The sequence below is a fragment of the Nycticebus coucang genome, chromosome 4 (assembly GCF_027406575.1).
Source record: "Nycticebus coucang isolate mNycCou1 chromosome 4, mNycCou1.pri, whole genome shotgun sequence".
NCBI classification, from domain to species: domain Eukaryota; kingdom Metazoa; phylum Chordata; class Mammalia; order Primates; family Lorisidae; genus Nycticebus; species Nycticebus coucang.
Genome location: NC_069783.1, coordinates 137,981,960 through 138,005,464, shown reverse-complemented (window position 1 = coordinate 138,005,464; position 23,505 = coordinate 137,981,960). Strand labels below are relative to the sequence as shown.

The window sequence follows — 23,505 nt, the reverse complement described above, 5'->3', positions numbered from 1 at the left end:
TTTTTACCCACCCCAGCCGTGCCTCTGCTCTTCCCCCTCAAAGCATTTCCGATCTTGCTTTCTCCAGCAAACCCTTCCATATGCAGACTCTGTCACCACTACTGATTGTAGTAGCCTGAATAATGGCCATTCAAAGGTATCAAGTCCTAATCCACGGAACCTGTAAATGATAAATTATTTGGAAAAAGGGTCTTTGCAGAGGTGATTAAATTAAGAACCTTGAGAGGAGGATATCCAGGGGGCCCTCAATGCCATCACTACTGGTCTTGGAAAGGAGAAGTCAGGGACTCCGAAAAGGTGATGTGAAGGAGGAGGCAAACTGTGATTCTACTCCTATGAGGTCCTTGGAGAAGTCAAATTCAGGGACAGAAAGTAGAATGCTGGTTTCCAGGGACTGGAAGGAAGGGGAATGGGGAGTTATTGTTAACTGATGACAATTTCTGTTTTGATTAATGAAAAAGTTCTGGAGATGGATGGTTGTACAACCTTGTGAGTGCACTGAATGCTACTGAACTGTACACTTCAAAGTGGTTATGATGGTATGTTTTATGTTATGTTATGTATACTTTGACGTCCCTTCCAAGCCCCCACAAAAGGCGGAGGCTGGAGAGATGTCGCATGAGCCCAGGATGCTGGCAACCACCAGGGGCTGGAAGAGGCAAGGAAAAATTTCCCCTTAGAACCCCTTAGGGCAGTGGTTCTCAACCTGTGGATCAGGACCCCTTTTTTCAATTTGGAGCAAGGCGGCAATTAGGAAGGTTGAGAACCACTGCCTTAGGGCCTTGGTTGGTGTGGTCCTGCTAATGTCCACATTTCAGCCCAGTGAAACTGACTTCTGCCTTTCAAAGCTGTGGGAGAATACACTTCTGTTGTTTAAAGCCACCAAGTTCATGGTAATATGTCACAGTAGCCACAGGAAACCAATACAGTCACATACTCCATACAACATTTTGGCCTAGAATGGACTGCATGGATTTGGCGACCCTGCATTGACTCTCGACCCTCGGTCCCATGAGCCCTTAGAGGGTATCTGGACAGATTGAAGCCATGGCCATTCTTTTTGCGTCATTGCCAGGGGGATCACTATCCTTGCCAAACATGCTTGGTGTGGAGGAAACTTCCTGGAGGTGACAGAGCAGATTCTGGCGAAGATACCTTCTAAGAATAACAAACTAACATACTCACTTGGCAATTATTTGTTTCATTACATCTGCCAAGACAGGATTGTGTATCTTTGTTATCACTGATGATAATTTTGAACGTTTCCGAGCGTTTAATTTTCTGAATGAGATAAAGAAGAGGTTCCAGACTACTTATAGTTCAAGAGCACAGACAGCACTTCCATATGCCATGAATAGTGAGTTCTCAAGTGTCTTGGTGGTATAGCTGAAGCATCACTCCGAGAATCAGGGCCTAGACAAAGTGATGGAGACTCAAGCCCAAGTGGATGAACTGAAAAGGAATCGTGGTCAGAAACATAGATCTGATAGCTCAGCGGGGAGAAAGATTGGAATTATTGATAGACAAAACAGAAAATCTTGTGGATTTGTCTGTCACCTTTCAAACTACCAGCAGAAATCTTGCCTGAGCCATGTGTATGAAGAATCTCAAGTTTACGATCATCATCATCGTCATGTCATGGCCAAGCTGTGTGAAGAAATAAGCAAGAAAAAGTTATCATTAACCCATGATATGAGAGAACAAGAAGTTAAAAGCAATCTATGTGACTCAAGCCTTTCAGTACTGACAGATAGTGTCTGCCAGTCTCTTCAACCCTCTTCTCACTTTTTCTTTTTAAAAAATCTTTCTATTAGCTGGACATTGTGGCGGGCACCTGTAGTCCCAGCTACTCGGGAGGCTGAGGCAAGAGAATCGCTTAAGCCCAGGAGTTGGAGGTTGCTGTGAGCTGTGTGAGGCCACGGCACTCTACCGAGGGCCATAAAGTGAGACTCTGTCTCTACAAAAACAAACAAAAAAATCTTTCTATGCCTATAGATTTATCTTTGTCCTATCAACTTTTTATTCCAGTGAATGTCAGATTGAACCATTCATTGTAACAGTAGCCCTAAAAGGGGCTTTTGTTTGTTTCTTTGGTTTGTTAATTAATTACTGTCATTTACTTAGAAAAACATTTTTGTTTTTAATTGTACAAATCTGTCACCAAGGTGGGAACCACCGGTCTTTTGAGCTATCTACTAAAACTAGGTAGGAACTTTGTATGTGCACACAAAAGTATTCAAGAGACAGATAGCCTCGCTGACATCTCATCTTAATGACTTTTGTTATTGAAGAGCTTTAGGTGCTTTGAAACAATAGGAATGGAGAATAGTTGTTTATTTTTGGAATTGTAACTAAATTGTTGGTGCTGCTTGAAACGCAGACAGGTAAATTATGAAACATTCTTATGTTACTCAAATGGAGGACAGTTTGGTAGCCCGTTAGAAGCACACAGAATTATCCTTGTCCTTCTAGTACTCACCTTTCGGACTAAAGTTGAGTGTGCTGATCATTCTCAGTAGAGTGGATAGTTTGATATCCTGTTTCCTCATTATAGTTGATTTGAGAAGATGGTTTAAGTATTGTTGAAGTTCGAGGCTTTTTTATGTATTCTGTTTTCTTCTGTGGATATTTAGGATAATTGTGTTGTTAATAGAAGAGGTGAAAGAGGTGGGGAGGCAAATTCCTCTGACTCACCAATGAGAAGGGTACCACAGTGGATGTGCTACCATTTTTTAGCTGTACAAAGGGAGGTAATGTGGAAAAAACTTTCCATTCTGGGAAAAGCACAAACTGAATACAGTCAGCAGTCAACTCCAGAATTTGGGTTTGACTTCTACTAAACAATAGTTTGAGCACTCTGTCGTTTAATAAATTCTTTAATATACCTGGTCTTGAAGAATTCTTTTGTGAAACTTAAAAGAGAATAGACAGTATGATTTATAGAAACAATATTAAATAATTTAACATCCATTTAACTGCAGTGTAAGAAAACTGGATTCTAGTCATACTATTTCAGCTATTCTGGCATCTGTTATCTGATGTGTACTTTTGGTGTGTATCTGAAAGGCTGTGCTTGATTTAATTGTATTTATTTGTCAGTAAGAGCCATTAAGAGGAAATAATGTTACATTTTACTTTTTCCCAGTGAAAGAGCAATTAGTCTGTAGAATCTAGCCACCTGTTTAGCTTAGTCATGTGGTTTGAATATATGTGTCCCATAATCTGACCCACAGTACCTATTACTCCATCTAAATCTTTCAATTCATGCTACCTGATTCATTGATTTGACATGTATCTTAGGCACACTGGAATTCTTTTCTTATTGATGATGCATAGCACAAACATTTTTTTTTCAGTCTTCTTTAACAACACTAATGTTTTTTAACTTTTGCTTTTGAGGAAATACATTTGTTCCAGGAAAACATTTGGCCTTCCTGAATAACCCAAAGAAAAAAACTGAAAGCTTATTTCCCTTTCTTATACACACCCGTATAAAAATGATGTACATGTTTTAGGGATCAATTACTTAACTGTTCCTTGGTCTATTTATGTTATACGAATGCTTTTTAAAGCGCATGTCTCATTTTAAAGGATGCACAAACTGAAGACATTAATAAAATTTAAGAAATACAAAAAAAAAAAAAAAGATTGGACTGCATATACTGTGGTGGTCCTATAAGATTGTAACGGAGCCGAGAAATTCCCATCTCCTGGTGACATCAGAGCTGTTGTCATATCAGGGTGCAATGCCAGCTGGGTAAAGGTACAGCAGGTACAGCTATGCGTGATACATAATAGTTGATAATGTTAATAATAATAATAATGAATGATTATATTTCTAGTTTATGTATTTACTATGATTTTTATCATTATTTTAAAGTATATTCTTTTTACTTATTAAAAAGAAAGTTAATTGTAAAACTGCCTCAGTCAGGTTCTTCAGGAGGCATTCCAGAACAAGACACCCTTCTCATAGGAGATGACAGCTCCCTGCATGTTATTGACCCCGAAGACCCTCCAGTGGAAAGAGATGTGGAGGTGGAAGATGGTGACATTGATGATCCTGACCCTGCGTAGGTCTAGGCTAGTGTGTGTGCTTTCATCTTAGTTTAAATTAAAAGAAAAAATCTTTTTTTTTTTTTTTATTGTTGGGGATTCATTGAGGGTACAATAAGCCAGGTTACACTGATTGCAATTGTTAGGTAAAGTCCCTCTTGCAATTATGTCTTACCCCCATAAAGTGTGACACACACCAAGGCCCCAGCCCCCTCCCTCCGTCCCTCTTTCTGCTTCCCCCCCATAACCTTAATTGTCATTAATTGTCCTCATATTAAAATTGAGTACATAGGATTCATGCTTCTCCATTCTTGTGATGCTTTACTAAGAATCTTTTAAAAGTAAAAAAAAAAAAAAAGATAGAAAAACCATTGTACAATGTGTTTGTGTTTTAAGCTTAGAGTTATTACAGTACAGTCAAAAAGTTTAAGAAATTGGGTGGTGCCTGTGGCTCAAAGGAGTAGGGCACTGGCCCCATATACTGGAGGTGGTGGGTTCAAAACCAGCCCTGGGTGAAGAAAAAAGTTTAAGAAATTATAAAAATGTTTGTGAAAAACAAAGTTATAGTAAACTAAAAGGTTAATTTATTATTGAAGAAATAAAGTTTTCAGATAAATTTAGGGTAACTGAAGTGTACAGTGTGTATTAACTCTGCAGTGGTGCACAGCAACTCCCCAGGCCTTCACACTCACTCACTCACCCAGAGCAGCTCCATTCATGGTATGTGCTCTACACAGGTGTACCATTTTTAATCTTTTATACCATATTTTTACCAGACTTTTCTATGTGTAGATATGTGTAGAGATATAAATATTTGCCATTGTGTTACCATTGCCTACAGCAGTGGTCACCAATTGTTTTGGCACCTGGGACCGGTTTCATGGAAGACAATTTATCCATGGCTTTGGCGGCTGGGTGGGGAGATGGTTTTGATATGAGTCTGCAAGCAATGTATCCGTTATGGTATCTGTGCAGTCAAACCTCTCTGCTAATGATAATCTGTAACTGCAGCCACTCCCTGGTGCTGGTATCACCACTGCAGCTCCACCTATGGCCATCAGGCATTAGATTCTCAGAAGGAGCATGCAACCTAGACCCCTCACACGCACAGTTTACAGCGAAGTTCACGCTCCTCCGAGAGTCTAATGCTACGCTGATCTGACAGGAGGCAGAGCTCAGGTGGTGATGTGAGTGATGGGGAACACTGCAGACACAGATGAAGCTTTGCTGGATCTCCCGCAGCTCACTTTCTGCTGTACAGCCTGGTTCCTAACAGGCCAGAGACCAGCACCAGTCCACAGACCTGTTGAGGACTGCAGGCCTACAGTACAGTAATATGCTATACAGGTTCATGTATCATCTAGGTTTGTGCATCTAAATTCCATGATGTTTGCAAGACTAATGATGCATTTCTCAAAATGAATCCCCATCCTTAAGCACAGCTGTATACTGATCCCTAGCCTGCTTTCCTGGGCTTTCCACTCACAACGAGGAAAAAGAAAAGGAGAAAAAAAAATCATAGCAGAGCTCTTGGTTCCTCACCTTTTCTGGTGTCATTTCACATCTGTCATTTGAGTTATACAAAGGGAGGGTTACAGATGTCAAGTGAGCTGTCCGTTGTCTGCTTGTTGTTGGCCGAGCTGAGGTTTAAATTAGCCACGTGGGTCCCCTCTTCAGTCTCTGCTTCCTCAAACTCACAGCCTCTCCACGTAGGCTTTTCAATTCATTGTGCAACAAGAGTTTAGGAGCTGGCTATTCCACTGTGAGGGTCCCTTGCCAAGAAGCACAGTTTAGCCAGTGAGAGGTGGGCCTGGCGCATTTGGGGCTTGCTGTGGGGGGAGTCCCACGGCAGGAGAGGTGGGACTCCTGTGGGACCTGGACAGATGAGGAGCCTGGAGGGAGACCAAGGAGACATTCACCCTCCAAAATTCTGGAGCTTCCCTCCCATCTGTAGACGTTACAGTAGTGATTGAAGAGTCATTTGAATACTTCTTCTGACAGGTATGGCTGTGACTCTGTTGGCACCTGGCCTTTTAAATTTCGGACCCTAATCTGACAACTGATTGTAACCCTATGTAGACTCAGGAAGGTGTGGTGTGGGGAGTTCCTTCTTGCTTTCACCTGTCTTCCCTCATTGACCTCAAGAGGTTGTGTCTGGCCTGGGTGTCTGGCCAGCTTTCTCCCCTCTCTGGGGTTCTGATAACAAGGTCCCTTTTTTGTAAGCAGACCCTGGTTTTCATTGGCACCAGTGAAGTCAAGAAAGAGGCTAAAAAATCTTACCAGTGAGCAGTGGCTCAGCAGCTCTGGCCAGCTCTGGAGGGGCAGGTCACACTGTGTTCTGAAAGCATCCATTCAGGGGAAGCTGGGTTTAAAGTGGTCCCTTTTATTTATTTATTTATTTTTAATTTCAGCTTGCTTGTTCATTCTTTTTTGTTTGAAGTTTTTTTTTTTTTTACTGTTCTTCCTTTGACGATTCTCTTTACCTTTGCCTCCCCAGTAGCTGGGATTACAGACGCCTGCTACAACGTCCGGCTGCTTTTGATGTTAGCAGAGATGAGGTTTCACTCTGGCTCACTCCTGCTCATACTGGTCTCCAACCTCTGAGCTCAGGCAATCCACCCGCCTCGGCCTCCCACAGTGCTGGGACCACAGGCGTGAGCCACCACGCCCGGCCTAAAGTGGTCCCTTTTAAAAGAGACCAATGAGGATGAGAGATGTCAAAGGGGTCTCAGGCAGCCGGGGATCATCATGGTGGGGGATTTCTTATGGGTGACATGCTTTTTATTTATTGTTACTTGTAGCCCCAGCTGGTCCCTCCCTGTATTGTAACCTGCTACCCCTGTGCTTGCCCTTTCCTGGAATGTCCTTCACTCCCACCTTACCTGGCCTATTTCTCTTTCTCTTTCAGGGCCCTGCTCAAACAAGAGCTTTCCTAGACCTTCTTCTCACCCCTTCTCATCTCTAGGCCAAATTCCTTGCTGGACATTTGGAGTACTAGTGCTTCTCTTTCAAAGCACCTGTCACAGGGGTGATTTTATACGTGGCTGTTCCATGTTTGATGCTGATCTGTGTCTGCCACTGGGCAGGAAGCCCTGTGATGCCAACAGCTGCGTGAGTCTTGTTCATAGCTGTAGACGCACGATCAGCAGCACATGCAACCTGGCACAGAAAGGCTGTTCTTTTGCTGCATGAATGAATGCAGTTTCTGGCCTCTCCCTGGCCACCTCCCTTTCTCTCTTTTATGTTCTGCTTTCCTTGGGAGATTAAAGGATGGCCCCATGGTCCTCTCTCCTGCTCACTTTTTGGATTTGTTCATTTCCACAAACCTTGTTTTCTATGCCTTGTACTTTTAGAACTTGGTGTGGGCTGGCTGTTGGCAGTTGCGGGTTCAGAGCTGAATGTTTCCTGTGGGGGAACTCACTTTCAGGCTGGACCAGAAGCTCCCTCAAGGCAGGGACTCTGCCTGGCATGGAACCACGAGAAAAAGCATTGCAGGAGGCAGGTAGGAATGAACACAGATAGAAGGTCAGTTGCTCTGAGGTGCAATCGACCACGAGGCCAAGTCTTGGGAGGTATCTGCTTCCTTGTTCTCCAGAAGAGGAGTTCCTGTTCCCTCTGGGCAGACATTGTGATGGACCCTGGACACAGAGTTAGACAGTTAACATTCCTGGGGAACAAGTGAGGGAAGGGGGCGAAGACCTTCACGGGTGCTGTCCAAATAATGATTCTCCAACAGTAGCCTCAGTGGGAAGAACAGGTGCCGAAGAGGGAGGAGGGAGCAGCCCTCTGGGGCACCAAGGTGCAGAGGAATAGGCTGTCACATTTGGGCAGTGGAGGGTTGTCCAGGGAGGGCTTGATAATGAACAGAGTCCTGGCAGGGATGGGGTGTTTCTTCCTTCCTCCCTGCGCCTCTTCAGGGCAGGGCTTCCGTCTTCCCGAGCAGCCAGCCTCTGAGGGCATCGCCACAACCCTTCATCTGGTTTAGGCCTGTGCTGGCCGGGGCTACAGGGCCAGCTCTGCCCCTGGCTTACAGTATGACCTGTTGTGCTTCCTCCTTGGGCCCTCTCGGGTTCTGAGGCATGGCTTGCAGCCTTTAGTCACGTTTCCAGACCCTTCCAGGAAAGGTCTGGCTTTAATGGCCTTCATGGAAGGGATTCTCTAGTGCAGTCATTCTCAACCTGTGGGTTGAGACCCACAGGAATTGTATTAAAGGGCTGTGGCATTAGGAAGGTTGAGAACCACTATTTGGTGTCTTCTGCTGCCTCAGGAGGGTCCTGGTCACAGCGTTAGTGAGGCCCAGGACAAAGCACTGGCCCTAGTGGGGTCCTCTTCTCCATTTGGTGTCTGCTGAACTTTCAGTGGGGGACAGTGCTCCTGGGGGTTGCAGATTGGGGAAGGGGTGTCAGGAATGTGGATGAGTGGGTAGCAGCCATCCCTGTGGCCAAGAGATTAGGATTGTGCTGATTTTTTTCAGCAACAACCAGCAATTTCCTGTCCTCTCCTGAATGTTCTCCCTGGAGACCAAGAACTTTAATGATTCTTGGGAAAAGTCCGGCATCCATGTTACACACAGAGAAGCCAAGTCCACTGAGGGTCTGAGAATGGTCCAAGGGCAGGTGGCGGCGACCTGCAGCCTTCAGGGTCTTGGCCTCAGGTGCCCTGTTCCTTCCATGGAGCCACTCCCGCTCTGCGCAGGTGGCCCCATGGCAGGCCAGGCGTGGCGCCTGGTTAGGTGCCCGCTGCTGGAGCACAGCGCACAGCGGGGCTTTCTGCCAGGCGGGCACCACCCCCTGGCCTGCCCCTCCCTGCTCCCAGGGCAGCCCTTACCTGTCTCCAGCACTGCACCAACAGCTGTGCCAGCGCCTCATTCAGCGCTGCACGCCCGGAGCTGCTCCCCGACGGTGCAGCACAGCAAGGCGAAGGAACCCCGGCGCTACAGCCCCGAGGCCGCACTGTCGCGGGTCCCCTCCCCTGCGGCTGATCATTAACCAGGAGGCGGTATAAGAAACAGCGGCCGGTGCGTAAGGGAGGGAATCGTCTCCGCAGCCATGGACAGCAGTACCTGGAGCACCACGGCCACCACCACCGCCGCCCCGGTGGAGCCCCACGAGCGCATCCGCAATCCGGCCGACATCTCCGTGATTGTCATCTACTTCGTGGTGGTGATGGCCGTCGGGCTGTGGGTATGTCAGGGGTCCTGGGACGCGGGATGAGGGGGTCGGGGCCACCAGGAGGGAAGAACGGGGCGCCCAGAGGGGGGACCTCCGCGCTCGGTTGCAGGGGGCGCGCGGCCGTCGGAGTCTGCGGGGAAGCGAGAGAAGGTTCAGGGGCACAGTGTGACGTGAGCCGGACAGATGAGGATGAGCAGAAGCCAGAAGGGTCCCCAGGGGAGCTGGCCAGCAAGAGCCAAGGAGAGAGCAGAGAAGGAAGCTGGGGGCAGTGTCGGAATGAGTAAGAGGCCGGGAAGGGGCGGTCTGGAGCCACAGGGAGGGCCCCAAGGACTATTGTTCTACCTGATAGCCAGTTTCGGGTAAGACACAATGTTCAGCGCTGGAAAGCCACAGCCAGCCCCAATTCTGTGGGGCGCTCCATGGGGCAGGTGCCGGCGGATGCACCCATCCTGGGAGAGGCTAGCCTGGGAGCCCCTGCGCCTTCAGACCGCGGGGACTGGAGCGAATTAGAACCGGGAAGATGGGTGGAGAGGAAGGAGGAGGAAGCCGTGCTGGTGACCTGGCACGGGAGAGAGGGAAGTGTGTGTCTCTCCTCTGGGACTCTGGGGACACACCAAACCAGAGAAACTCGTTCTCCGCAGCATGAAACTTGGAAATTTCACTTAGGATACACTCCGGCACACCCAACAATTAGAAGACGGTTTTTTGTTTTCGTTTTTCTTTTTACTTTAGAGACAGGATCTCACTCTCTTGCCCAGGCTGTAGCGCAGGGCTGTGATCCCAGCTGTCGGCAGCCTGGAGCTCCTGGGGTCAAGGGATCCGAGGAGGAGACGTTTGGAAAGTGTACAGACATCCCGGACACTGGGCAGGGTTTGTGGAGCGAGGGATAGAGTGACAGATCCAGAAGGCTGCTGTGTCAGGCAGGTGGTTGTGTCCAACGCTTCTGACTTAAAGGAGAGGAGGACGGTATTAACTCTTTCATGGACAGAGGTTTTTATTTATTTTTTATTTTTTTATTTTTTGAGACAGAGTCTCAAGCTGTCACCCTCGGTAGAGTGCTGTGGCGTCACAGCTCACAGCAAACTCAAACTCTTGGGCTTAAGCGATTCTCTTGCCTCAGCCTCCTGAGTAGCTGAGACTAGTGGCACTCAGCACAATGCCCAGCTATTTTTTTGTTGCAGTTGTCATAGTTGCTTAACTGGGTTCGAACCCTCCCGCCTCAGTGTATGTGGCTGGCTCCATAACTCCTGTGCTATGGGTGCCACCCTTTTTTTTTGTTAAAGTAAGAGAAGTATTGATTTTTTTTTCTTCTAAGGAATTGTAGAAACCAATGTAGCAGAAGCCTCTTTAAGTGTCACATGGGGTCAGTGTGGAGTGTCCAAGCAGGAGCTGGGATACTCAAGTTTAAAACTGGCTTTCACGTGGTTTGAACCATGTGATGCTACTCAAGTGTGAAACAGGTACAATCTTATCTATTCTTGTAGATAAGATGGTGGTAGTGAGGATCTACAAGACGTTGAGTCTGAAAGCTATTTATGCACTCCAGGATTTTTTTTCTTTACACTATTGTCCTTTGTCCTGGAGGTTTTTTTTTTTTTTTTTTTGTGGGTTTTGGCCGGGGCTGGGTTTGAACCTGCCACCTTCGGCATATGGGACCGGCGCCCTACCACGTTGAGCCACAGGCGCCGCCCTGTCCTGGAGGTTTTGAACTAGGCCCTGAACAATTTTTGTTCTCACCAGTAAAATGGTTAAAAAAATGGGTTAGTGTATCTTCACTAAAGCCAGAAGACAGGGAGGGCAGGAATGCTAATTCTCATTTTACGGAAGTGGAAATGGAAGCCCCATGTGGTTGTGACTGATTGCCACAGGCAGACTTGTTCCTAGAACTCTGAACTCTTGGATTTTCCAAGGCACCAGGCACTGTGCTGCCTGCCTGCCTCCCTCCTCCCACCCCTCTCCAGCTTAGAAGTGCTGCAGCCAACGTGTGAGTCCATCACTCGCTAGTCACAGCTGTTTCCCGCTAGTCACACCTGTTTCCTGGGTGGTCACTGATAATCCAGTTCTCTTAGCCAATCCTGGCCAGTCCTGCAGGTGTTTACACTTTTTCTTATTACATGGTGTTTACTATGTTTAAGTATCTGTGAATCGGTGTCATTTGTCCTGTTAAATGCTACTTTATGGGCCTGCTCATATGTGTCTATGTTTAATCTTCGCCCATTAGTCAGAGTCTCTGGGTCTTGATTATTTTATGAGCTGGACTGCTTCCAATTTGCCCTCCTCTTTTTGCTATTGAAGGGTCAAGCATGGCTTGATTCAGGAGTGGACATTCTGACTCCTGCCTGGTCTTTGGGCTGCCCATTGTGCTTCCTCAACTGAGAAAACACTCTCTCCTCTCCCAGCCAATGTCCCTCTGTCACCAGCTGCATTTTTCCAGCATTATTTTACTTCTGTTTTTCCCTCTCTTAAATCTGCCTCATCCAATCACATTTGGGCTCTGTCTTATTACTTCTTCAGTGTTTATTTTCATTTTTCTTTCACTACCCCTCAGTTTGTTTCTTGGGTGATTTTATATCCTGTTAAGCTAGACGTTCAACCTTATTCTTGCTGGAAGATTTCATAAAGCTGTCCTGTGAATCTCTCAAGTCAAGGTTTGTTAAACTAGGGCCCAATCTGATTCGTAGATGATTTTTATATGGCTCACAGGCTAAGGATGGTGTCTATACTTTTATTTTTATTTATTTATTTATTTTGAGACAGAGCCTCAAGCTGTCACCCTGGGTAGAGTGCCGTGGCATCACAGCTCACAGCAACCTCCTGGGCTCAAGCAATTCTCTTGCCTCAGCCTCCCAAGTAGCTGGGACTACAGGCACCTGCCACAACACCTGGTTATTTTTTGGTTGCAGCTGTCATTGTTGTTTAGCGGGCCTGGGCTGGATTTGAACCCACCAGCTCAGGTGTATGTGGCTAGCACCTTAGCTGCTTGAGGCACAGGCGCTAAGCCTATTTATTTTTTTGACATAGAGTCTCATTCAGTTACCCTGGAGTCGAGTGCCTTGGTGTCAGAGCTCACGGCAACCTCAAACTCTTGGGGTCAAGCAATCCTCTTGCCTCAGCTTCCCAAGTAGCTGGGACTACAGGCACCCACCATAATGGCCGGCTTTGTTTTTTCAGAGATGGGGGTCTCGCTCTTGCTCAGGCTGGTCTTGAACTCCTGAGCTCAGGCAATCCACCTGCCTCGGCCTCCCAGAGTGCTAGGATTATAGGCACGAGCCACCGTGCCCAGTCAAGTGTTTATACTTTTAAAGGGTTGTGAAAACAAAACAAAATACAAGGAATCTGCAGCAGAGACCTTAGGTATCCCACAAAGCCTGAAGTATTTACGTTCAGGCCCTTTTCTTTACAGAAAAAGTTTCCTGACCCCTGTCTTATGCAGGCATTTGAACTGGTAACGTCACTGAATGCTTGAGTCGGAGTGGCTTTCGGGGGACCCCAACCTTTCTCTCGAAGATTGGAGAGGGTAAACCCTAAGTCATTCAGATGAATTGGTACCAGAGCTGGGACTGGAACCTAAGTCTTGTGATGCCACACCTAGTGCTATTTCCACTCTTCCCCTCCCTAAAACACTATCATTTCTGAGACTACTCTCTCCACCATCCTTAACCACTCCATTGGTATGACAGTGTCCTAGTGGTGCCGAATCTTTCTTTCCACATATTTCCATGAATCGAGAGCCTAAAGTTTATCGACTTCCATTCTTTTCATCCTATGCTCTCTCTCTCTTTTTTTAATGGAGACAGAGTCTCACTATATCACCCTCAGTAGAGTGCTGTAGTATCACAGCTCACAGCAGCCCGAAACTCTTGGGCTTAAGCGATTCTTTTGCCTCAGCCTCCCAGTACATGGGACTACAGGCATCCACCACAATGCCTGGCTGTTTTTTTGTTATTGTTGTCGTTGCTGTTTGGCAGGCCCAGGCCAGGTTTAAACTCACCAGCCTGGGTGCTCTAACCACTGAGCTGCGGGTGTCAATCCCTGAAGTCTCTTCTTTAGATCATTTGACAAAACCATCTTGACGGCTCAGCACCTGTAGCTCAGCGGCTAGGCGCCAGCCACATACACCAGAGCTGGCGGGTTCAAATCCAGCCCTGGCCTGCCAAACAAAAATGACAACTACAATCAAAAAAATAGCGGGGCGTTGTGGCAGGTGCCTGTAGTCCCAGCTACTTGGGAGGCTGAGGCAAGAGAACTGCTTAAGCCCGAAAGTTTGAGATTGCTATGAGCTGTGATGCTACGGCACTCTACTGAGGGTGACATAGTGAGACTCTGACTCAAAAAAACAAAACAAAACAAAAATCTTGACAGTTGTCAACAGTTTTCACTTGAATACTTCCAGGAGAAACTCTCTCAAGTGGCACCATTTCTATCTCTGGACAGCTGTGATAGAGGGAAAGTTTTTCCTGGTACCTGGTTGAGGCCTGACAATCTGAAGCTTCTCCCATCGTGTCTGGTCGTGCCCTGTGCAGGCCACACTGAGTAAGCCTGTTGTATTTTACACATCAGAAGACAATAGGCCACACTTCCATCTCCGGGCCTAACATCCTGTTTCTTAAGCTGTTCCTCACCCAAACAAAGGTCTGAAATTCTTTGCTTTTGCCCAATGATATTTTTATCCCTGTGGAGGTGGAACCCCCACAAACCTCAAACCAAAACACAGTGGAACAGTAATTGTGCTTCTTTCGTCCCCTATAGCTAGCAATTGTGAGTTCATTCTTTTCTAGTTGTAGTATAGACAGGCGAATTTAGTGCCATCGTGTACAAAGTGGGGGTCTGGAACCTTGGAGTTAGCCTTTGAGCATTTCTTGTTTTTTTTTTTTATTATTAAATCATAGCTGTGTACATTAATGCAATCATGGGGCACCATACACTGGTATTATAGACCGTTTGACACATTTTCATCACACTGGTCAACATCGCCTTCCTGGCATTTTCTTAGTTATTGTGTTAAGACATTTATATTCTACATTTACTAAGTTTCACATGTACCCTTGTAAGATGCACCGCAGGTATAATCCCACCAATCACCCTCCCTCCGCTCATCCTCCCTTTAAGCATTTCTTTTTTTCTTTTTTTTTTTTTTTTAATTGTTTTTTTTATTTATTTTTTTTTGGCCGGGGCTGGGTTAGAACCCACCACCTCTGGCATATGGGACCGGCGCCCTACTCCTTGAGCCACAGGCGCCGCCCCCTTTAAGCATTTCTTATTTGCAGGGCAATGCCTTTTTTGTGTACAAAGTATCATCCTAAGCATTATGGGGTATTAAAATGTATAATATAGTAACACAAAAGAAAAAATTTTTGTAGGGGTGTGAACAAGAGGAGGAAGGAGGGATTTTTTTTGGGGGGAGGGAAGGAGGTGGTTTCTGGTTGTGGGGGGACTGTCAGGTAAATTTCCATGGAGAAGTTGGTGTTGGACTGGCCTTGAAGGATGAATGGATAAGGCCTGAGATTACAGAGATGAGAGGATGAATACTCTAGGAAGAACAGGTCCCGGTGTGGACACATCTCTCCTCACCTTTTGTCCATCTCCAACCTCTTTCCTGAGTTAGTCCAGCTCCTGAGTCCAGTCCGGCTTTCACATTCCTCTAAGATCTTCATATATAAGACCACTCTGGGAAATGTTTTTTGTCTGGTCCTCAAACTCACTTTTCCTGTCCCTCCAACCATACCTCGAGGGTATTAACCTTCTTCAAGTTCAGGATGACCTTCAGAATGGCCTTGCCAGCCATTCGGGACAGCTGGTAGTATGAGTTCTTGGGATTTATTTCTATTTCAGCCCCAGAAATCGAAATTTATTTCTATTTCTATTTCTTGGTCCTCTTGTTGTTCCTAGGAAAAACATTACAGGGTTTTCTAGAATGTGTCCTATGGAAGGAAGGACCTTGCTACCGAGTCCAGAAAGACCTAAGTTGTGCTCTCCTGGGCTGCCGGCACACAGGGATGCTCAAAAAAGCCATGTTGATTGACACATGAAGGGCCGTGCTTCCTGAAGGGCTAAGTGGGCCCAGGGCCAGGGACAGAGGCACTGTCCCCATTTGTGCAGGATGACTGGGCCTGAGCCTGAGCTGGCCCAGGAATAAGCTGAAGGCTGAGAGGCAACATGCCAAGGGAGCTGTGAGAGGGGCTGATGGTGGAGAATTGAAGATACATGTCATTTTTTTCCTCATGAAGCTTCAGGGGCTCCCTGCTGCCTATAGAATGATGACTGTACTTTTTTATGGGGCGTTTGTGAGCCTGTGTTATGCTTCACTTCCCACCACTCTCCCCAATCACGCACCTCAGCCAGGTCCCCCATTCCCTCCTTCCCCACACTGGGCATGGTTCCTTTTCTGGGTCATTGATTTGCTATTCCTGCAGGATGAGATGTCCCTCCCTTTTTCCTCTAATAAAATCCCACTCTTCCGGATTTGCTGAAATGCTATCCCTCCTGGAAAACCTTTCTTGACACCCCAGTCAGAGGGATTTCTCCCCTTCTTCTGTAGTTATGGCAGTAGTTATAACACTGGTGTCCCCACAGTCATCCATAAAGACTCCATATGTAGAGAAAATGGGAAACGGTAGCTAGATGTACCTTTATTTACAAAATATTCATTACACATTATTACAAGGAGGTGGCAAACATGTAGAGAATATTTCATAAATAGTTTGTGGAATTTTGAAAAGTAATGATTCCAGCAAGCTACATCCTACATTCTCAGAGAGGAAAGCATTGAATGGAATTGGAATGTCTGGTCTTTTATGTAATATTTAGTATGACACCTTGCATTCTTAGAACATTTTTTATTTTTGGGGGGGGCTAATGATTTTATTGAGATATAATTCACATAGCATATGTATCTTTTAAAAGTATGGTATCTCTGAAGAAGACAGGCGCGCGGCCTTCAAACATATGAAAAAATGCTCACCTTTAATCATCAGAGAAATGCAAATCAAAACTACTTTGAGATACCATCTAACTCCAGTGAGACTAGCCTATATCACAAAATCCCAAGACCAGAGATGTTGGCGCGGATGTGGAGAAAAGGGAACACTTTTGCACTGCTGGTGGGAATGCAAATTAATACATTCCTTTTGGAAAGAGATATGGAGAACACTTAGAGATCTAAAAATAGATGTGCCATTCAATCCTGTAATCCCTCTACTGGGCATATACCCAGAAGACCAAAAAGCACATGATAACAAAGATATTTGTACCAGAATGTTTATTGCAGCTCAATTCATAATTGCTAAGTCATGGAAAAAGCTCAAGTGCCCATCGATCCATGAATGGATTAATAAATTGTGGTACATGTACACCATAGAATATTATGCAGCCTTAAAGAAAGATGGAGACTTTACCTCTTTCATGTTTACATGGATGGAGCTGGAACATATTCTTCTTAGTAAAGTATCTCAAGAATGGAAGAAAAAGTACCCAATGTACTCAGCCCTACTATGAAACTAATTTAGGGTTTTCACATGAAAGCTATAACCCAGTTACAACCTAAGAACAGGGGGAAGGTGGGTAGAGGGAAGGGGATTGGTGGGATTATACCAGCGGTGCATCTTACAAGGGTATATGTGAAACTTGGTAAATGGTCTGTAAAGTTAGTGAATGATGCCCCATGATCATATCAATGTACACAGCTATGATTTAATAAAAAAAAAATAAAAGTATGATATCTTGGCTTGGCACCTATAGCTCAAATGGCTAAGGCACTAGCCACATACACGGATGCTGGCAGGTTCAAATTCAGTCCAGGCCTGCCAAACAACAATGACAACTATAACCAAAAATAGCTGGGCATTGTGGCAGGTGCCTGTAGTCCCAGCTACTCGGGAGGCTGAGGCAAGAGAATCAACGAAGCCCAAGAGTTTGAGGTTGCTGTGAGCTGTGACGTCATAGCACTCTACCTAGGGTGACAAAGTGAAATTCTGTCTCTAAAAAAAAAAATAAAAAAAAAATAAAAGTATGATATCCTTTTTATCAAATTTTTTAATTAATGCATGACTGTATACATTTATGGGGTACGATGTGATGATTTGATATACAATATGGAATGCTTAAATCAAAGTGATTAATAAAAGTCTGGTATTTTAACAAGGCTCCTCCTGGTATGCTTGCAAGAAAGGCATAAAAAATTCTATTTCCCTGAGATTGCTGTGATGCCACCAGACTCTATTGAGGGCAACAAAGTGGAGACTCTGTCGCAAAAAAAAAAAAAAAGAGAGAAAGAAAGTTCTCTTTGGCAGTGACTGTTGGTCAGTGGGTAGGGCATCGGCCACATACACTGAGGCCTGCAGGTTTGAACCCAGCCTGGGCCAGCTAAAATCAACAATGACAACTACAACCAAAAAATATCTGGGCATTGTGGCGGGCGCCTGTAGTCCCAGCTACTTGGGAGGCTGGGGCAAGAGAATCGCTTAAGCCCAAGAGTTTGAGGTTGCTATGAGCTGTGACACCACAGCACTCTACTGAGGGTGACATAGTGAGACTCTGTCTCAAAAAAGAAAAAAAAATTTCTATTTCCCCCTGTTTAACAGACAAGCAAATAGATCAGGTGGAGAGATTTGCTGGAAGCCATACTGGAAACAAATGACAGAGCTAGCCCTAGGGCATGTTGTTTAAACCTCGGGCCTCCTTTTCCTTGTTTGTCAAATGCAGGCTCCTGCCTTTGCCATCTTAGCAGATTGAGGCTCCGGGGCAAGGAAGAATGTGAAAGTTATTTCAGAAAGTGGAGGGGGTAGAAGGTGCCACATGGGAGAGGGATTTCTTCAGGTCGGCAAGGGCAGTCTTCTAGTTTTCTATTAAATTTTTGATCCTTTCTTCCTCAGGCTATGTTTTCTACTAATCGTGGGACAGTTGGAGGCTTTTTCCTGGCAGGCCGAAGTATGGTGTGGTGGCCGGTAAGTTTTCTCTGAAATACTATGTGGGTAACTATGACGTTCTCTTTAGGAACCCCTTTTCTTCTTCCTCCCCACCCAGATCCTTGGCAGTGAGTCTCTTGGGCACCCTTAATCTCTTATGGTAAGGGAGGAGCCTTTGAACAAGTAATGCTTGGTCTTCCTCAAGGGATCAATAGAGGAAAAGACCTCACCAGGTAGGGATTGTGCAGGAACAAAACAGCACACTGATCGAGATGAGCCTGAGCAAATCCCAGCTCCGTTTCTGCCCCTGTAAAATATGGGTGGTAATATTTACCTTCCATGAGTGCTATGAAAAGCAGCAACTCTCATGGGCTGGAAACTCCATAAATAAGTAGCTCTTTTGGTGCTTTTTCCTATTTTAATTACCATGGAAGGTGGTAGAGATGAACATTTATTTATTTATTTATTTTTTTGTAGAGACAGTCTCACTGTATGGCCCTCGGTAGAGTGCCATGGCGTCACGCGGCTCACAGCAACCTCCAACTCCTGGGCTTAGGCGATTCTCCTGCCTTAGCCTCCCAAGTAGCTGGGACTACAGGCGCCCGCCACAACACCCAGCTAGAAAATTTATTTATTTTTAATTTTTTAAATAAAGAGCTGCTACAAATTTATTTATTTTAATTTTTAAAATAAAGTTTAATATCTAGATATAGGCAGCAAGTGCCAGAAAAACTAAAAGTGTTGAAAACAAAATTTTTTTAAATTTCAGATTAATATGGGGGTACACACAATTGGGTTACATGGTTTGCATGTGTAAAGTGAAGTCTGAGTCGTAGTTATGTCCCTCACCCAGGAAGGATACCACATACCCGTGCATTGTTCCCTTTGGGTGGGAACTTTTGGAACCCTCTCTCCTCTCTCCCCTTCTTGAATTTAACTGAGTTTTTCTCTCAAGTAAGCAGGTAGTTGCTAATCTACTAGTTTCAATTGAGCATTGAGCACCTGTGATGCTTGTTTTTTCATTCCCGTGATACTTTACTTAGAAGAGTGTTCTCCAGACCAATCCAGAAGAGGGATGTTTATCTGTTCTACCTCAGAGCCCCACACAGCGCCTGATACATGAGAGGCCCTCAGTAAATACTGAATGGGTAGAGGAGGAACCCCACACTGTTCCAGCTACAGTTTTCCTCTGGAAAGAGGTTTCCTCATCTCTTGGTGGATTTTGTGTTTTGTGTATTTAAGAGGCATTTTCCCTGATGCTTGCAAACGGATGGAACTATCCCAACCCTAGGACTTTATGGATATTTGTGGGTGGAGGAGAAACCAGGAGGTGCTTTCCCTCCTGGCTCTGGCTGGTTTATCAATTCAGGACAATGACCATTCTGATCCAGAGTTCTCACTTAAATAGCCAGTTAAACCAATTGGCCAAAAGTGCAATTCCTTTGTCTTAAGCTATGAGTAAGGTTGTCTTCTGAAAGAGGGGAGTAACAAAGAGATGTACAGTGAAAAGGGAGTGACTGCTGTGAGTTGGTTGCAGGATGAGGAAGGAGGAAGGAAAGATCGTCACTGCTGTGATTTTTTTTTAAATTTTTAAATTAAAAAATTTCTTTTTTTTAAATTTCAATGTATGGCACAGAGAGAACGTACCAGAAAGTTGTGCCACATCCTGCACTTGGCTTTCAATCAGCTATTGTGGCATAGATTTTAATAACTGGTATTGTCACAGTTACTTGAGTTATCCCTGAAGTCATTCGTATATTAAAATTAAAAAAACATTTTTACAGGGAAAAATTGTATATGTTTACAGTGCACATTGGGATGTTTTGATATAGGTATCCATTGCGGAAAGATTAAACTCGTGAACTTAACCATCTCCTCACATACTTTTTTTTTTTTTGCAGTTTTGACCAGGGCCAGGCTTGAACCTGCCACCCCCGGTATATGGGGCCGGTGCCCTACTCCTTGAGCCACAGGTGCTGCCCATACTTATTATTTTTGTGGTGAAAATATTGAAGATCTAATCTCTTAGCATTTAATTTTCATGTTATTATTGTTAGCTATGGTCACCATGCTGTATAATAGATCTGTAGAACTTATTCAACCCAGCTGAAACTTTATACCCTTTAACAGATGCTACCCCATCCCCTTCTGCCTTAGCCCCTGGAAACCACCATTCTACTCTCTCTGCTTCTATGATTTTGCCTCTTTTAGATTCCACATGAGTGACATCATGAAGTCACTTCTATTTTCTTCTTCTTCTTTTTTTCTTTTTTGAGACAGAGTACCTCACTCTGTTGCCCTGGGTAGAGTGGCCGTGGCATCATCATAGCTTACAGCAACCACAAAATCTTGGGCTCAAGCGATCCTCCTGCCTCAGCTCCCTAGTAGCTGGCGCCTGCCATGATGTCCAGCCAGTTTTTCTATTTTTCTATTTTTAGTAGAGCTGAAGGCCCCTCGCTCTTGCTTAGGCTAGTCTCGAACTCCTGAGCTCAAGCAATCCACCTGCCTCGGCCTCGCAGAGGGCTGGGATGACAGGTGTGAGCCACTGAACCTGGCTTATTTTATTCTTAAGGTGGTCAAGCATGGTGGGCAGATGCCGACTTCCATGGTGAGTCCCTCAAGGCGTCTGGACACCTCGATGAGTAGAGGCACATACTTCAGACGCCTCCTTACAGTTTTGTGTCAGGTTTTTTTGTCTTATCATGCTTTGGACTTTTGTGCCTTCCTAAAAGCTGGTAAAGAGGAAGTTCTAATGCAAAGTTCAAGACAAGGCTGAGTTGGTCCCTCTAGAGCAGGGGTCCTCAAACTTTTTAAACAGGGGGCCAGTTCACTGTCCCTCAGACTGTTGGAGGGCCGGACTATAGTTAAAAAAAAAAAAAAAACTATGAACAAATTCCTATGCACACTGTACATATCTTATTTTGAAGTAAAAAAACAAAATCAGAACAAATACAATATTTAAAATGAAGAACAACCAGTGTATGGTGCCCCATGAGTGTATTAATGTACACAGCTATGATTTAATATTAATAAAACAAACAAACAAACTTACTAGTATTTCAATGGGAACTATGGGCCTGCTTTTGGCTAATGAGATGGTCAATGTCCAGTTCCATATTTGTCACTGCTAGTCATAACAAGTGATGCAAGTGTGCATCCGTTAGTCTAGATCTGGTTGGATATTTCAGATGTTTCATTCTGGAAAAAGTATGTTCACAGACATAAGTGCTACCAAAGATGGTTGCCATTTTGAGTGCATAGTTCCTGAGATTAGAATATGTGTCAGAGGGGAGAGAAGCATAGAAATTAGGAAGGCTGCTTGACTTGAATGCGTCTTTCACAGAGTCACAATTCTGCAGTTCAGCCAGTTCCATTTGGTAAATCATATCCACATTTTTAATGTCAATAGAATATGGGTTATGGAAAAGCTCTATGTCCCGTTCATGGAGATGAAGCTCTTTAAATCTAAATTGGAACTCCTTTTGCAACTTTTCCAGTGAATCCACACATGTTTTATTTGGGAATGCAACCAATGGATTTTCCGCTAACAGATTTTGAGTTGTGGGGAGATGGCAGAAATTTTCCTCCTTCACTTGTTTGATGAGGAGGCCTAATTTTACTTCAAATGCTTTCACATGTGATTGCATATCACAGATGAGCTTCCCCTTTCCTTGAAGTTGCACATTGAAACTGTTGAGTAACTCTGTTACATCTATCGAAAGGCAAGGTGCCATTTCCATTCTGCATCATTGAGCTCTGGTACTTGTTTTTTGAAAGCAGAAAAGCTGTAATCTGTGGAAGTAGGTCATAGAAATGTTTCAAAATTCTCCCTCGACTCAGCCAATGGACTTCTGTGTGGTACGGAACATCTTCACAGGCAACATTTAGCTCAGACAGAGATTCCTGAAATTGTCTGTGGTTTAGTGCATTACCTCTAATGAAGTTAACACAAGATACCAAAGTTTTCATAACAGAGTCCCACTTCAGTGATTTACTACACAGCGCTTGTTGGTGGATGAGGCAGTGTATGGCTATTGGATGAGAATGGTTATGTTTGTCCATCTCTTGGTTAATGCGAGTAGTTACTCCTTTCTTAGACCCCACCATGCTAGGAGCACCATCAGTTGTCACACCGGCTAGTTTTGCCCAGTCCAGCTCCAAACTATTCACAGTTTGGCAAACCTTTTCATAAATATCCTCTCCTGTAGTTGTTCCTTTGATGCTTTGCAGTGCAGCAAGCTCTTCTGTGACTTCGAAATAGTCATTCGTTCCACGAATAAAAATTAGAAGTTGTGCAGAATCACGAACATCATTACTTTCGTCAAGTGCCAAGGAAAAATAGGAAAGGTTTTTTTGCAGAGTTTTGCAAATGCTGATGCAAATTGTCTTCCATTTCTTCAATCCTTTGTGTAATTGAGGGTCCTGAAAGACTCACTGTACTAAATAAATTGGCCTTCTCTGGACACATCTCTTTGGCAACAGAAAGAAGGCATTCTTTAACAAATTCTCCCTCCACGAATGGTCTGTCAGTGCAGACTATTATCTTGGCAACTTGAGAACTTGCTCACAGTGATGAAGTATTTAGCTGTTTCTGCTTCACAAAAGTATTTTGCTGAGTTGTCAATGTATATTTCAGTTTTAATATTTTGTCTTTTCTCACTTCTCCAACCAAACTATCATATTTATCTTTATGTTGAGTTTGATAATGTCAATGCAAATTGTATTCTTTGAACACAGACGCTATATTCTGGCATATCAAACACACAGCTCTTTCCTTGTACTGCATGAAAAAGTAATCGTACATCCACTGTTCTTTGAATATCCTACACTCTGAGTCAATTTTTCTCTTTCTTGATATCATTGTTTCCTAGAGATTCCAAATTGCTATTAGTAAAATACCTATATGTGTATATATATATATATGTGTATATATATATATATATATATATACAGCTCTCCAGAAACAATATACCAGCAATAACTTTGCCCACACAGAGACATATAGACTGCACTGCCCATCAATGCAGTCTGATCAGTCTCCATCAATGCAGCCTTGCCAGTCCACATCATTTCAGCCTCACCAGTGCCCATATTGTGGAACTCTGCTTTTGCCTCAGGCTCACACTGGTGTGGTATGGGAACAGGCATGATTACAGAGCTGGTTCCTCCACCACCTTTCCAGTTCACACTACCCTGTGCGAACTGCACTGTGGTCTGTGAACTCGCACAGGAGTCTGATCACATGGGTCTTTTTCTTTTCTTTTTTCACTGCAGGAAAAAAGAAGGCACATATGCCTTTTTTCTTCTGAATCTAATGCGAGCATATGGCTGAACTCGCACTGCTCAGAGATTGCAACAGTGTGAACCGGGGCTTA

The 23,505-nt window shown here is 44.6% G+C and overlaps 1 protein-coding gene and 1 pseudogene across 1 annotated transcript in view; both read left to right on the top strand.

The window, feature by feature from the left end:
- Window positions 1–1,098: 1,098 nt before the first annotated feature.
- Window positions 1,099–4,077, top strand: LOC128584465 (vesicle-associated membrane protein 7-like; annotated as a pseudogene).
- A 4,892-nt stretch (window positions 4,078–8,969) lies between these two features.
- The window catches only part of SLC5A1 (solute carrier family 5 member 1), an 89,437-nt gene continuing 74,901 nt past the window's right edge, over window positions 8,970–23,505 (top strand). Inside the window, exons 1-2 of the mRNA XM_053588464.1 lie at window positions 8,970–9,239; window positions 18,098–18,169. Coding sequence (XP_053444439.1) covers window positions 9,105–9,239; window positions 18,098–18,169 — 207 coding nt within the window. The 5' untranslated portion in view covers window positions 8,970–9,104. The remainder of the gene's footprint in view (window positions 9,240–18,097; window positions 18,170–23,505) is intronic.